The sequence below is a fragment of the Hypanus sabinus genome, chromosome 5 (genome assembly GCF_030144855.1).
Source record: "Hypanus sabinus isolate sHypSab1 chromosome 5, sHypSab1.hap1, whole genome shotgun sequence".
NCBI lineage: Eukaryota > Metazoa > Chordata > Chondrichthyes > Myliobatiformes > Dasyatidae > Hypanus > Hypanus sabinus.
The window spans coordinates 15604094-15618397 of NC_082710.1; the positions used below are offsets into that span (position 1 = coordinate 15604094).

Below are 14304 nucleotides of genomic sequence, written 5' to 3' on the forward strand. Positions count from 1 at the left end.
ACATTTCTGCCTCTACCAGCTTATTCCAAGCACCCACCATAGTGTAAAAAATACTTGCCTCTCACATCTCCTTTGAACTCATCCCCCTCAACATCCTGTTAGAATTAGCTGCTAAATATTTTTTTGTATTTCTGAGTCATATTGAGGGTGAGGTCCACGGGTAGCACAAGCATCGTCACTTTAAAATGAGAGGAGGGTCAGTCTCAACATTGAGAGCTGTTGGTAGATTTACATCTAACTAAGCTATCGCGCAACCTCTCATTGTTTAAGTTCAAGTTCAATAATCTTTCAACCATCCATGAATACAGCCAAATGAAACAGCATTCCTTCGGAGCTAAGGTATAAGACACCGCACCAACAGTTACATACTGTACAGCACAAGGCTGAATTCTTGCAGCCCCGACTCCCCTCATAACCCATCACATCCTGTCCTGTGTCCAATAAATATCGGTTGCAGAAGACTACATAAAAACTTTGCTGATGTTGACTGCCAACCGGGAATACATGTTCCGATGTTTTTTTTCATTAACAGCAGAGGTGCAGAGATAGATGAAAATAAGTAACCTACTGAACGCCTCTTGTTTTCTCGGGGCATTCCCAAGAAACAGAAATGACCTTAAATGGTTCACTCCCGGACTGAGTGGCAGACAGGCTGGTCAAGAACACACAGCTCGTCGATCGACCCGTCGGGTCTTCTGGCCCCGGCTTCCTCCGAGCACAGAGGAGTAAAGAGAAACAGATAAGTGAAGAAGATGGTGGTCGATAGACTTGCGTGAAGTGGCGCAGTTTGGAAGGAGGTTGTTTGTTTTTTTTTAACCACCTGGGAATATTTGCACATTTCCCCAGGCGTGTTGAAATTGTGTGACTTTGCGGAGCGTGTGTGCCGCTCACTGCCGCCCGTCCCTCACCCGGAGCGGCTATCCCGAGGCGCCGAGCCGCTCAGCTGAGAGTTCGGTCCGAGCCGAGTCCCCGAGCGAAGGCCACGGCCGATGGAGCCGCACTGGCAGAGTGGTGAGTGTCGTCCCGGGATACGCAGTGGGTTAAAATGCTACAAAGTTGGTTACAACTGTTGGGCGACGGACCGTGTTAGAGTGAGGTTAGAGCTGTCAAGGGGCAAGAGTGGGGTAGGGGTGGAGGAGGGTGGGGCATTGTGGTGAGGGGAGGCTGGCGTGAAAGGGGGCCCTGGGAGCAGTGGAGGGGAGTTAATGTTAAGGTTGTGAAAATTAAAACAAATTGTAATCGTTCATTATCGATGACATGTGTCATGAACACCGTTCTCTTTAAGTAATGCGGCCATGCAGTAACTGAGGTGTCACCGCACACATAGCGCTTGTTGTTACACAGCTGGAATTTGCTTTTCTATTACCCTGTATTAAAGTACCATGCTGTTTTCAGGATGTGTAAACATTTCCTGCTAAGTGCAGTGGTTGGTCCGCGCAGCTGTAAGAAAACAATTAGGAGGAACGTTGGCGGTTTTGTGGCAGCAGTACAATGCAAGGCATAAAAATGACCAAAAATAAATTAATAGTGCAAAAGAGGAGTACCAAGTAGTGTTCATCGAACTTTCGGAAATTGGATGGCAGGGGGAAGAAGATGTTCTTAGAATTTTGAGTGTAGGTCTTCAGGCTCTGTACCTCCTTCCTGAAGTAGTAATGTGAAGAGGGCATATCCTAGATGGTGAGGGTCTCTAATGCCACCTTCTTGAAGGTGTCCTTGATAATGGGGAGAGTTGTGCCTGTGATGGAAATGATTGAGTCTACAACCCTCTGCAGCCTCTCGTGTATTGGAGCCTCCGTACCGGACTGTGATGCTCTAATGCAAGAGGCTTTGGTGACAAACCAAATGTTGATATCCTCAAACTTGAAGCTGCTCACCCTTTCCACTGCTGACCCCTCAATGAGAACTGGTGTGAGTTCTCCCAACTTCCCCTTCCTGAAGCCTACAGTTAATTCCTTGGTCTTGTTGACAGTGAGTATGAGGTTGTTGTTGTGACACCACTTAATCATCAGATCTGTCTCAATCTTGTATGTCGTCTCATTGACATCTAAGGTTGCACCAACAACAGTGATGTCAACACCATGAGTATAAAGCACACGTCCTTGAGGTGTGCCCATGTTGATCGTCAGTAAGGAGATTTTATTTCTGGTCTGCACTGAAGTGTGGTCTCCTGATGAGGAAGTCAAAGATCCAGTTTCAGAGGGAGGTACAGAGGCCCAAGCTTTGAAGCTTCTTGGTCAGCAGTGAGGATATGATGGTGTAATCAATAAACTTCAGTTTGAACCAGGTGCCCCGAGCTGCAGCTCTGTCATGACCCTGTTAGTATAACTTCAGAACATTTGTACCATTCTTGAATTCACCAAGAGGGTGTGAGAACAACAGAGCTACCTTTTTAGTCAAGTCTGCAATCAAGATTTAAAGGCAGAGCTTTGTGACAGTTTCTCGGAGTTGGACTGTGACTAATCACCGAGTAGGATTCAGTAGAACGGGCGAATAAGAAATGCAAGCTGTCACACCTGAGAGAATGTATTAAGCAACTGGAGCTGCAACTTGATGACCTTGGGCTCATACGGGAGAATGAGAAGGTGATGGGTGGAGGCCACTGGAAGGTGATCACCTGTAGGTTGCAGTAGATGGGTAACTGGGTGACTACCAGGAGAATGAAGGAAAATGTATAGCCAGTTCAGAGTACACTTGTGGCAGTTCCCCTTAATAATATGTATACCACTTTAGATACTGTTGAGGGTGGTAGTCCTACCAGGGGGAGTTGTTCAGGAGTTGTTAGAAATTTTAAACTAATTTGACAGGAGGATGGGAATTGGAATGATAGTGCAGAGAATAAGGTAGTTGGTTTACAAGCAGAGACTGTGTGTCATGAGACTCCTTGCAAGGAGAGGCTGATAATAGGGCCATCTGTACTCTGTGCTGCATCTTGATTGTGAAAGACTGACTGCTGTCAGCAGGTCAAAGCTTAGGACATTGGATTACAAAGTTCAAATGGAAAAATGCAAATTGGGTATTTATTTTGTTAACCCTCTTGCTGATCCTTCCAAAGAATGGACACAGTACAAGGAATAAGGAAGGCGAACTTGTAGCATATTTACAGATTGGCATGTATGATACTGTGGGCATCACTGAATCTTGGCTAGAAGAAGGTTATAGCTTGGAGCTTAATGTCAAAGGATACACACTGTATGGAAAGAGACAGGTAGGCAGAGTGGGTGATATGGCTCTGTTGGTAAAAATTGAAATCAGATCATTAGAAAACGGTGACATAGAGTCGAAAGCTGTTGAATCATGGGTAGTGCTAAGGAACTACAGGGCGAAAAGTCTCTAATGGCAGCTATATACAGACCCCCAAACAGTAGTAAGGATGTGGTCTACAAATTACAACGGGAGATAGAAAATGCATGCCAAAAGGACAATGTTACGATAGTCATGGGGGATTTCAATATGCAGGTTGATTGGGAAAATCATATTGGTGCTGGATCCCAAGAGGGTGATTTTCTATAATGTCTAAGACGCACACGCACACTTACTTTTCTATAGATGCTGCCTGGCCTGCTGAGTTGCTCCAGCATTTTGTGTGTGTTGCTGCAAAGGCAGCTAGCTAAAAGTCATTAAAAAGGAAAAGATGGAATATGAAAGTAAGCCTGCCAATAATATTAAAGAAGATACCAAAAGTTTCTTCAGATACATAAAGTGTAAAAGAGAAGTGAGAGTGGATATCAGACTATTGGAAAATGAGGCTGGAGAGGTAGTAATAGTGGACTAATTGATTAAGTATTTTGCATCAGTCTTCACTGTGGAAGACTCTAACAGTATGCTGGAAGTTCCAGAGAGTCAGTGGTCGGAGGTATGTGAAGTTACCATGACTAGGGAGAAAGTTCTTGGGGAAACTGAAGGGTAGATAAATCAACTGGACCAGGCAGTGTACACCCCAGAGTTGTGAACGAGGTGGCTAAAAGGATTGTGGAGGCATTAATGATTTTTCAAGAGTCGCGAGACTCTGGAATAGTTCTGGAAGAGATTGTGGAGGCATTAATGATTTTTCAAGAATCACGAGATTCTGGAAGACTGGAATATTGCAAAAGTCACTCCACTCATCGAGAGAGAGCAGAAAAAAGGAAGTTAGAAGCCAGCTAGCCTGACCTCAGTGGTTGGGAAGATGTTAGAAGTTGATTGTTAAGGATGTGGTTTTGGGGTACTCAGAGGCACATGATAAAATAGGCACCACATGAGGCTTGCTATTGGAGAAGTTATGTACTGGCAGGGACTGACAGGCGCCTTCAGCTTTCCTTTTCACAAGATTGCAAGCTAGTGGTGGAAGCTGAAAGTGAGAGCAACATGCACGACCTACTGCAGTACCACACTAGATGCGTCACAGCAACCACTTGACAGATTTAAGGGGGAACCTGAGGGGCAACTTGCGCACTCAGTGCAAGTGTGGAATGATCTGCCAGAGGAAATGGTGGATGCGGGCTTGATTTCAACACTAAAGAGAAGTTTGAATAAGTACATGGACCTGAGAGGAAATGGATCTGAAGTTCAGGTGCGGGTCAATGGGACTAAGCAGAATAATAGTCCAACATGGAGTGGGTGAGGCAAAGGACCTGTTTCTGTGCTGTAGCGCTCTATGACTCAATCAGCCTGACTTGGTGTCTAAGGCTTCAAACAAATAAGGATTTTCACAATGGAACTATTCTACTCTACAAACATCTATGCACATACATACAAAAATATTAAAATTGTATTATGTTAATTTGAAATGGTGCTTCATGAAGTTGTTTTACTGTGTTCCCACTTCTACAATTAGTAGTAGTCTTGTTTCTTGCAGGTGCTGCTACTTCTATGGCCAATTGGGAATAGAACATAGGACACTACAGCACAGTACAGTCTCTTTGGTCTACAGTGTTGTGCTGACCTTTTAACGCTCTAGGATCAATCTAATGTAGCTCTCCATTTTCCTATCATCTGTGTGCTCATCTAAGAATTTCTTGAATGCCCTGATTGTATCTGGTTCCACCACTGCTCCCAGCATGGATTCCATACACCCACATCTCTCCACTAATAGTTCACTCAAATTCCTGGGAACAGAAATGAAGTCCAGCAGTGATCTTGATCAGCAAAGAAGATCAGAATCCGGTTTATTGTCACTGGCATGTCACGATATTTGTTATTTTGTGGCAATAGTATAGTGTCAGCCATTAAAAAAAATTATGTTACAAAATAAATAGTGTAAAATAAGTAATGAGCAAACAGTCTGCTCGAGGAATTCAGTGGGTTGAGTGGCATCTATGGGAGGAAAGGAAATTCTAAGCCAAAAGCTCTGCGACTGAGAGTGGAGATGGGTAATGGCCAATATAAATAGGAGAAAGGGAGTGGTGAAACAGGTGTCCAAGGTGGCTGGTGGACTAAGGATCGATGAGAAATGGCGGGCAGGTTGTACTGCAAGGGGAGGAGAGCTGGGGTTGAGTTGAGAGACATTGGCAGACGAATGATTGATAGACACGAAGTCTGCAGATGTTGGAAATCCAAAGCAACAGACAAAGAAAAAGATGGAGGAACTCAGCAGGTCAGGCAGCATCTGTGGATATGAATAAACAGTCAACATTTAGGGCTGAAACCCGAAGAAGGGAATGGGTCAACTGTTTATTAATTTCTGAAGATGCTTACTGACCTGCTGAGTTCCTCCAGCATATTGTGTGAATGACAGATGGAAGCAGGCAATGTCAGAAAAACAATTGGGAGGCAGATGGAACAAAGAGGAGGGAGACATTGGTAAGTACGAAGGCTGGAGCAGCTAGTGGAGGAAGATGAACAGGACTATAGCGAACACAGAACTGGAAGCTAATAAGGGAGCAAGAATGAAAGACTTTCGAACTAGAGGATGCAGCAGCAGTAAGAAAGGCCTTGTCCTGGAGGTGGTCAGGGCCAAGAGAGGAGCAGCAGAACCAAGCAGCAAGATCAAGGGTCTCAGCTTGAAATGTTGACTTTATTTGTCTTCAGATGTTACCTGACTTGCTGAGTTCCTCCATCATTTGTGTTGCTTAAGGAGTTCCTCCAGCAGATAGCTTGTTGCTCTAGATTCCGGCATTTGCAAACTGACGTGTCTCCATTTATAGAATATTGTGGTACAATATTGTCTCACATCCAAGGCAAATCAAATGTGTGTTTCTCAGGATGTGAGATATTATGGAGATGGAAGTATACTGGTATTGACGTGAATGAGCGTCTTTTACATTAAACTTCTGAAGGAAATTGACAGTTGATACTCTCCCTGGCTATGGTGTCTAGACCCAAGAGATACTGTCTCAAAAGAAGAAATCATCTATTCAAGATGGTGATGAGAAGTCATTTCTGCACCAGGAGGGAAGGAATCTTTGGAATTGCTAATTGAAGTGGAGAGGCTGAGCTGCTAAGCAAATTAAAGACAGACAATAGATTTTTAGTCATAAAAAGAACCAAGCGAGGAAAGCCAGATTAGTGTAGGAACATGACTTTCAGGTAGAAGTTTACCTGTGATCTTAATGATGGCGGAGCAGACACAAAGAACAACACGGGTTGCTCCCATTTCTATTTTCCACTGTTCTCTCATTGAGCTTGTTTGCTCTCAAATCTGCCATACGTCACCTGTCTTACACCTTCTGTTCTACTTAGTGTTCCTTCTGACTTGCACTGTCACCCTCAACCTTCTAACAAATATCATCTCTACATTCAGTAAAAATGCTGAAAATATATGTAACTGAAATGTTTAATACTAGTTCTTACTTTAGAGAAAAATAGAAACTTGCAATAAACTATAATGTATTATTTCTACCTTGAAAGATCAACTACCAGGAATTGAATGTTGACTGAAGAGGAAGTGAGGAGATTGCATCCTTGTCTTCATTTGGGACCAGCAGTGGAAAGCACGAGTGGCTTCACAGACCTGGGTGTCGCTATCTCAGAGGATGCAATCATGAAGAAGGCACACCAGGGGCTCTGCTTCATTGGTATCTGAAGAAATTTGGAATGTCACCAAAGATGCATCACATATTTCTATAGATGTATGGTGGAGAGTATTCTGACTGGCTGCATCACAGCCTGCATTGGAGGCTCCAAAGCAAGGGATTGCAAGAGGCTGCAGAGGGCTGTACATTCAGCAGACTCCATCACATACACAACACTCCCCACTTTGAGGACATCTTCAAGAGGTGGTGCCTCAAAAAAGCTGCATCTGCTGTTAAGGACCTTGCCATCGAGGGCATGCCATCCTCTTGTAACTACCATTGGAGAGGCGGCACGCATTTAATGACTTGAGAACAGTTTCTTCCTTTTCGGCATCAGATTTCTGAATGCTGGATAAAGGAGAATCCGATCTGCTGGAGGAACTCCATGTTGAGTAGCATCATTGGTTTGAGGATTTTTAGACAGGATTAAGAGGAAAAATTAATTAACCTCGATCATATGACAGAGCAGACTCAATGGGCTGAATGGCCGAATTCTGCTCCTATATTCTTTTATGGTCTCGTGGCCTTATAATTTCTTTTTGTAACTTTAGAGCTTATAGAAACATTTGTTCAAAGTACATTCATTCTCAGAGTATGCGCACATTATGAGATTCGCCTCATTACAGGCAACCACAAAACAAAGAAACCCATTTTGAAAAAAAGACTGTCAAACAGCCAATGTCCCGAGAGGGTAAAAAGACTAAAAAGTAAGGAAATACCATTCGGAATGAAGTCCGAAGTAGCTGGAGCAGGCCTCAGCCTCAGTTCAACACAGGGCCAAGTAAATGTCACCGAGCAAAGAGCAGAACTAGCCTGATCCCCACCTTTGATACCAACACCCTGCCTTTTCAATCTATCTGGCCTGGTATTTAAATTGTCCAAATATTGGGTCATTGCTCGCTGTAGAACCCAGTCCCTGTTCCATCAATACGCTCTGGGCCTGGACCCTGTTGCCGTGTTTCAGCCCTAACCCAACCTTTCCAAATCATCCTTGCACTTCGATCAATCAAGTCTCGCTCACAGTTTATATGAATGGGCCTTGAATTCACCTTGACTCTGCTTGCCTCGAATGCCCTCGACCTTGCCTTGCACCTGCTCGCTTTGGCCTTTGACCCAGGTGTGCCTTCGCTCACCTCTCCATTGTTTGTGCTGATCATTTACCTTAAATTTTTACCAGAAAGGTGTTAATAATAAAGTATTTAGTTGTATTCTATGTTTTGTTATCCACACTTAAACATGCAAATTCATGCTAAGCTTGAGCTGTGTTTCGGCTAGGCTGTCCCAGTGTACGCCATTTAGAAAACTACCCTGATGGGCATGTTGTGATTTAGTTCAGGCACCCATATGCAAAAATAGTGATTATAACTTGTACTATTTCATTGCAGAATTGTCTGAATTATGCATTTGTAACCCCAACTAAGAAATCAGTAATTTACATCAGCCCAGAACTCTAAAAGTCCAACCAAGTGTGGTTATTGTTCTTTTCTGTGTTTTTCCCTTCTTTCTAAAGGGATAACATCTGGTGTGTGCTTGGTGACATGTCAGCTGCAGTAGAGTGCAAATGAAGTACAAATAGGCTTGTCATCAATGTCTTGCATGATTTGAAGTTTGTTTTGTGGCAGCAGTACAGTGTAAAGATAAAAAAATTACCTTAACTTATGAAATAGTGCAAAAGGATAATTGGGTAGGATTCATGGGTTCACGGATCACCATATGATGGTAGAAGGGAAGATGCAATGCCCAAGTCATTGGGTGTGGGTCTTCAGACTCCTGTACCACCTCCCTGATGGTGGTAACAAAAAGAGGGCATGTTCCAAATTTGAGGGTCATTGATGCTGAATACCACTAACTTGAGGCATTGCCTCTTGAAGATGAATGTGCCTCAGCAACTCTTGCAATCCTGTACATTGGGGCCTCCTTACTAGAATGTGATGCGTCCAGTGGCAATGCTCTCCACAGTACATATCTGTAGATATTTGCAAGTGACTCTGGTGACATACCAAATCTTCTGAAGATTCTAATGTACTGTGTTTTCTTCATGATTGTATCAATGTGGTTGTGCCCAGGGTAGATTCTCTGAGATGTTGACATCCAGGAATTTAAAGATGATCACCTTTCCACTCTGACCCCCCCCCCCCCCCAAAATGAAGACAGGAGTGTGTTCTCTCAACTTCCCCTTCCTGAAGTCCAGTCATTTTTTTTGGTCTTGCTGGTGTTGAGTATGAGGTTGTTGTTGAAATGCTCATCAAGCAGCTGGCCTGTCTCACTCCTGAATGAGAAGGGGGCATGTACTAAATTCTGAGGGTCATTAATGATAGATTCCTGTAACTTGAGACATCGCCTCTTGAAGATGACCTTGATGGTGGAGGAGGCTGGTGGACATGACTGAATCTATAAGCCTTAGCAACATTTTGCAATTCTGTGCATTGGTACCTCTGTATCAGGCTGCGGTGCAACCAATCAAAACTTGTGAATTTGTCACCAATAGAATTCTGATATTTTCAGATCACGTTATAGTTATTACAAATATCACAGCATATCTTAAAATATCATGACTACTTCAAAATTACATTAATTATGACCTACCACTAGATCAAAAGTGATCATGATCTGTTGTGATATTACTATATCACAAATCTGAGTTGTAAAATATTTTGGTAACTATTTCAATATTGTTTTTTGTAATCCTATGTATTTTATGTACTCGGATGTATTATTCTGAGAATGGGTCCAAAGGCTTCACCACACTGCAGATATGAAGTATGAAAGTTGTTTCCTGCCTTGGAACAGAATCCGAATCATTCAGTTTGAACATTATGGCTGAGTAGGCTTTGAAAAGATAAGCAATGAGTAAACACAAATATTGAGAAATTTTCAATCTCAACAAATTATTTGCCCTTGCACACACTTGGTGGAGGGAAATAAGTGAATTGAGTCAAAATAGTTCAGAAAGAATCCATCATTATTTTTTGTGCAGATGAAGGTGGTTTTCCATATCAACTTCCTGTCCCTCTTCCCCTAGTTCAGTTTAAAAAACCCCAACATTGGTTCACCCATGCCCCACACTGCCCTTCACTGTTCATGGATTCTTAAAACTCATCATATCAGAATAGTGAATTCAGTTTTATCAATGGTTATTATAAAATAGGGCATTAATTGCTTGATATATTTGGTATTCAATATAATTTTACAGTTTGGTGGAAACAGGGTTGCCCTCTTCTAATCACTACAGCAAGGAGGACGTACAAGAGCCTGAAGGCACACACTCAATGTCTTAGGTACAGCTTCTTCCTCCCGCCCATCAAATTTCTGAATGAACAATGAGCCCATGAACACGACCTCATTATTTTCCTATTGTTTTGCACTAATTACTTATTTATCTTATTGTATCATATTTTTTAAAATATTGCTGATTTATTTACTCCACTAAACCCCATTCTCTTGCATCCTCCCCATAACCTTTGATGCCCTTACTAATCAAGAACTAATCAAACTCCACTTTAAATATACCCAATGATTTGGCCTCCACAGCTGTCTCTAGCAAAGAATATCCACAGATTCAGCACCCTCTGGCAAAATAAATTTCTTATCTCTGCTCATCTATTCTGAGGCTGTGCCCTTTGGTCCAAGTCTTACCCACTATAGGAAGCAACCTCTCATGTCCACTCTTATCTAGGCCTTTCAATAATCATTTCATTGAGATTTCCACTCTCAGTCTTCTAAACTTCAGCAAGTTCAGGCTCAGAACCATCAAATGTTTCTCAAAACATTAACCCTTTCATTCCTGGGATCATTCTCATGAACCTCCTCTGGATCTTTTCCAAGGCCAGCACAATGAATCTGATTCTGATTCTGAAACCCGCCAGAGGTGAATAGGGCAATGTCAGGTTGTATAAAGCGTGCTGAATGTGTTTGAAAACGTTTTATCTTTCAGAACGGGCTCAGTTGCCCAGAAACATGATTGAGAACACCATGTTTGAAGAAGAGCCCGATGCTGTGGACCTGGCCAAGGATTCGCGCCTTCATCCTCTGGAACATGACAAAATTGAATATGAACCGCACAGTTCCAGGTTGATGGTGCGTGGTTTGGATGAACACGATCTGGATGATGATGAGGAAGATTATGAATCATCTGTAAGACTGCTGGGCAAGTCATTCATGAACAGGAGTTCCAACTTCCGCAACAATGTATCAGGGATGTATAACCGTGACTCGTGCTCACTGCCTATCCGTCGGACTCTCCTTGTTGGTGCATTTGTCATTGTGATTATACTTTCTATATCAATGGTGGTCTACTTTCTGCCCAAATGTACCTTCACAAAAGAAGGCTGCCACAAATTGAACATGACTTCAGCCCTCATATATCCTCTGGCAACCAATGGACAGGTTTTCCCTTGGCCAAAGATGAGATTGCCTAAAGCTGTTGTACCTATGCACTATGATCTTACTTTGCACCCTAATCTCACCACCTTGAATTTCACAGGCTCTGTACACATAAGCCTTCGAATCATGGAAGATACCAACAACATTACTCTTCACAGCTCGGGTCTCAAAATCACTGTGGCAACCATCACTCCAGAAGGAACCAGCCACCCTAAGAATGTGCAGGTTTTAGAATATCCACCACATAAACAAATTGCAATCAAGGTTAACCCAATGCTGACAAAAGAAGGAAAATATGTACTGTATCTGAAATATTCAGCTAATCTATCCGATAATTTATCTGGGTTTTTTAAAGGCACTTATCAAGATCAAAACAAAAGAAGGTCAGACAATTTCTGTTTGCTTTTCAATTCCTGATGAGTTACATTTTGCATTTGTCTTTCAATGGATTTGTAAAGGTATAAGACTCTGTGATTAAAGTCAAAGTAAATTTATTATCAAAGTACGTATTTGTTGCCATGTACTATCTTAAGATTTATTTTCTTGCAAGCATTTGCAGGAAACAAAGAAATGCAATAGAATTTATGAAAAACTGAACATAAAGACCAACATACAACCAAATTGGGGAAAGAAAAAGACAAACTGTACAACTAAAAATAATACTGAGTACATGAGTTGTAAAGAATCCTGAATAGTGAGTCTGTAGGTTGTAGGGTCAGTTGATAGTGTGATTGAAGCTGTCCATGCCAGTTCAGAAGCCTGATGGTTGTGGGGTAATAATTGTTTTTGAACCTGATATGGATGTCACTGATTTTCACAGAAGGACACAGGAAGCTGTTCGTATTTTGGAAAAAGCCATTCAATATTAACATTCTTCATGGTGATGACAAACCAAGCAAAATTTGTGGTATTCCTGACATCTGGGGAATCAGATTGCTATGTTGTACCATATATATTGTTTGCACCTTCTGGAGTAGCAGCATTCAATCTCGTTGTCTTGAACCTTAGTCAAATTTTTTTTCAAGCAAGAGATAAACCAATTAGTATGGTGTTTTCATTTTGTTCTCACATTTTTTTTTTAGTTTTAGAATCCCACTTCCTCCATTTTGTGACAAATCTTGTTACTGCATTAATTTGACATATTGAATTGACTGTATTGTTCAATTTGTTGACTTCTGTTAGATCATCTTCTGATTCATTCCTCGAGTGAGGCAGCTTCAGTTACTTCAGCCTTCCTCAGGCACTTTCAGTGGGTGCTAACTAGTTGTCATAACATAACAACATAAGACCATAAGATACAGGAGCAGAATTGGGCCATTCAGCCCATTGAGTCTGCTCCATCATTCCATCATATCCTTTGATGGCCTGACCAATCACGAAACTATTAACTTCCACTTTAGATATACTCATGGACATGGCCTCCACTGCAACCTGTGGCAGAGCATTCTGCAGATACACTACTCTTGGCTAAAAAGTAGTCTTCCTTATCTCTTCTAAAAGTTCGTCCTTCAGCTTTGAGGCTGTCCTCACCATAGGAAACATCCTTTCCATATCCACCTTATATAGTCTTTTCAACATTTGGTAGGTTTCAATGAGTTCCCCCTACATTCTTCGGAATTTCCATGAGTACAGGACCAAAGCTGCCAAACGCTCCTCATATGTTAACCCCTTCATTCTTGGGATCATCCTTGTGAACCTCCTCTGGATTCTCACCAATGACAACACATCCGTTCTGAGATATGGAGCCCAAAACTGTTGTCAATACTTCAAGTGCAGCCTGACTAGTGTTTTATAAAGCCTCAGCATTATCCCTTTGTTTTTATATTCTACTCTCCTTGAAATAAATGCCAACATTGTATTTGCCTCCTTTACCACAGGCACAACCTGTGAATTAACCTTCTGAGAGTCTTGCATGAGGGCTCCTAAGTCCCTTTGCACCTCTGATGTTTGAATTTTTAGATAATAGTCTACACTATTGTTAATTTTACTCAAATGCATTATCATACAATTCCCAACATTGTATTCCATTTGCCACTTTTTTGCCCATTCTTTCAATTTGTCAAAGTCCTGCTATAATCGCATTGCTTCCTCAGCACTATCTACCCCTCCTCCTATTTGTGTATTATCTGTAAACTTTGACTTAAAGCAATCAATTCCATTCTCTATATCATTGACAAATGGGAAAAGTATCATTCCCAATACTGACTCCTGAGGAACCAGTAGTCACTAGCAGCTAACCAGAAAAGGCCCCTTTTATTCTCATTCACTGTCTCCTGCCTCTCTGCTATTCCTCCATGTCAGTATCTTTCCTGTAAAACCACCGGATTTTATCTTGTTTAGCAGTCTCATGTATGGCACTTAATCAAATGCCTTCTGAAAATCCAAATAAATGACATCCATTGCCTGTCCTTTGTTAACCCTGCTTGTTACTTCCTCGAAGAACTCTAACAGAAAGAGCATTTGATTTCCAAAAGACATTTGATAGGATGCTCTCTCAAAAGTTATTGTGGAAAATAAAAGCTCATTGTGTGTATTGTAATTGTACATTGGGATGTCTAGATTAGCCAACCAACAGAAAACAGGAAATAGGCATACGTGGGTGATTTTCCAGGAGGTAAAGTGTAGTTAGCCATATAGATTAACACCAGGGCCTCAACATTCTACAGTTTATCAGAATCGGGTTTACTATTGCTGACCTGCTGTATGTCGTGAAATTTGTTGTTTTGCACTGGCATACAGTGCAAGAAATGAAAACTACTGTAAGCTGCAAAATAAATGGTGCGAAAGCCAAGTAATGAGGTGGTGTTCATGGGTGCTTGAACTGTTCAGAAATCTGATGGAGGAAGGGAAGATGCTGTTCTTAAAATGTTGGGAGTGTGGGTCTTCAGGCTCCCATATCACCTCCCTTGAATACAATGAAGTCATGTCCTGG

At 41.9% G+C, this 14304-nt stretch overlaps 1 protein-coding gene across 4 annotated transcripts in view; it reads left to right on the top strand.

Annotated features, from left to right (window-relative positions):
- The first annotated feature begins 711 nt into the window (after nucleotides 1-711).
- The window catches only part of LOC132393954 (leucyl-cystinyl aminopeptidase-like), a 95947-nt gene continuing 82354 nt past the window's right edge, over nucleotides 712-14304 (top strand). The window contains exons 1-3 of one of the 4 annotated variants that reach the window (XM_059969447.1): nucleotides 721-1011; nucleotides 6826-6992; nucleotides 10924-11755. In XM_059969447.1, the coding sequence (XP_059825430.1) occupies nucleotides 6845-6992; nucleotides 10924-11755 (980 nt within the window). In that variant the 5' untranslated portion in view covers nucleotides 721-1011; nucleotides 6826-6844. Of the gene's footprint in view, nucleotides 1012-6825; nucleotides 6993-7040; nucleotides 10268-10923; nucleotides 11756-14304 lie in introns of those variants that run through there. The other 3 variants (XM_059969449.1, XM_059969448.1, XM_059969450.1) reach the window with 3 other exon arrangements.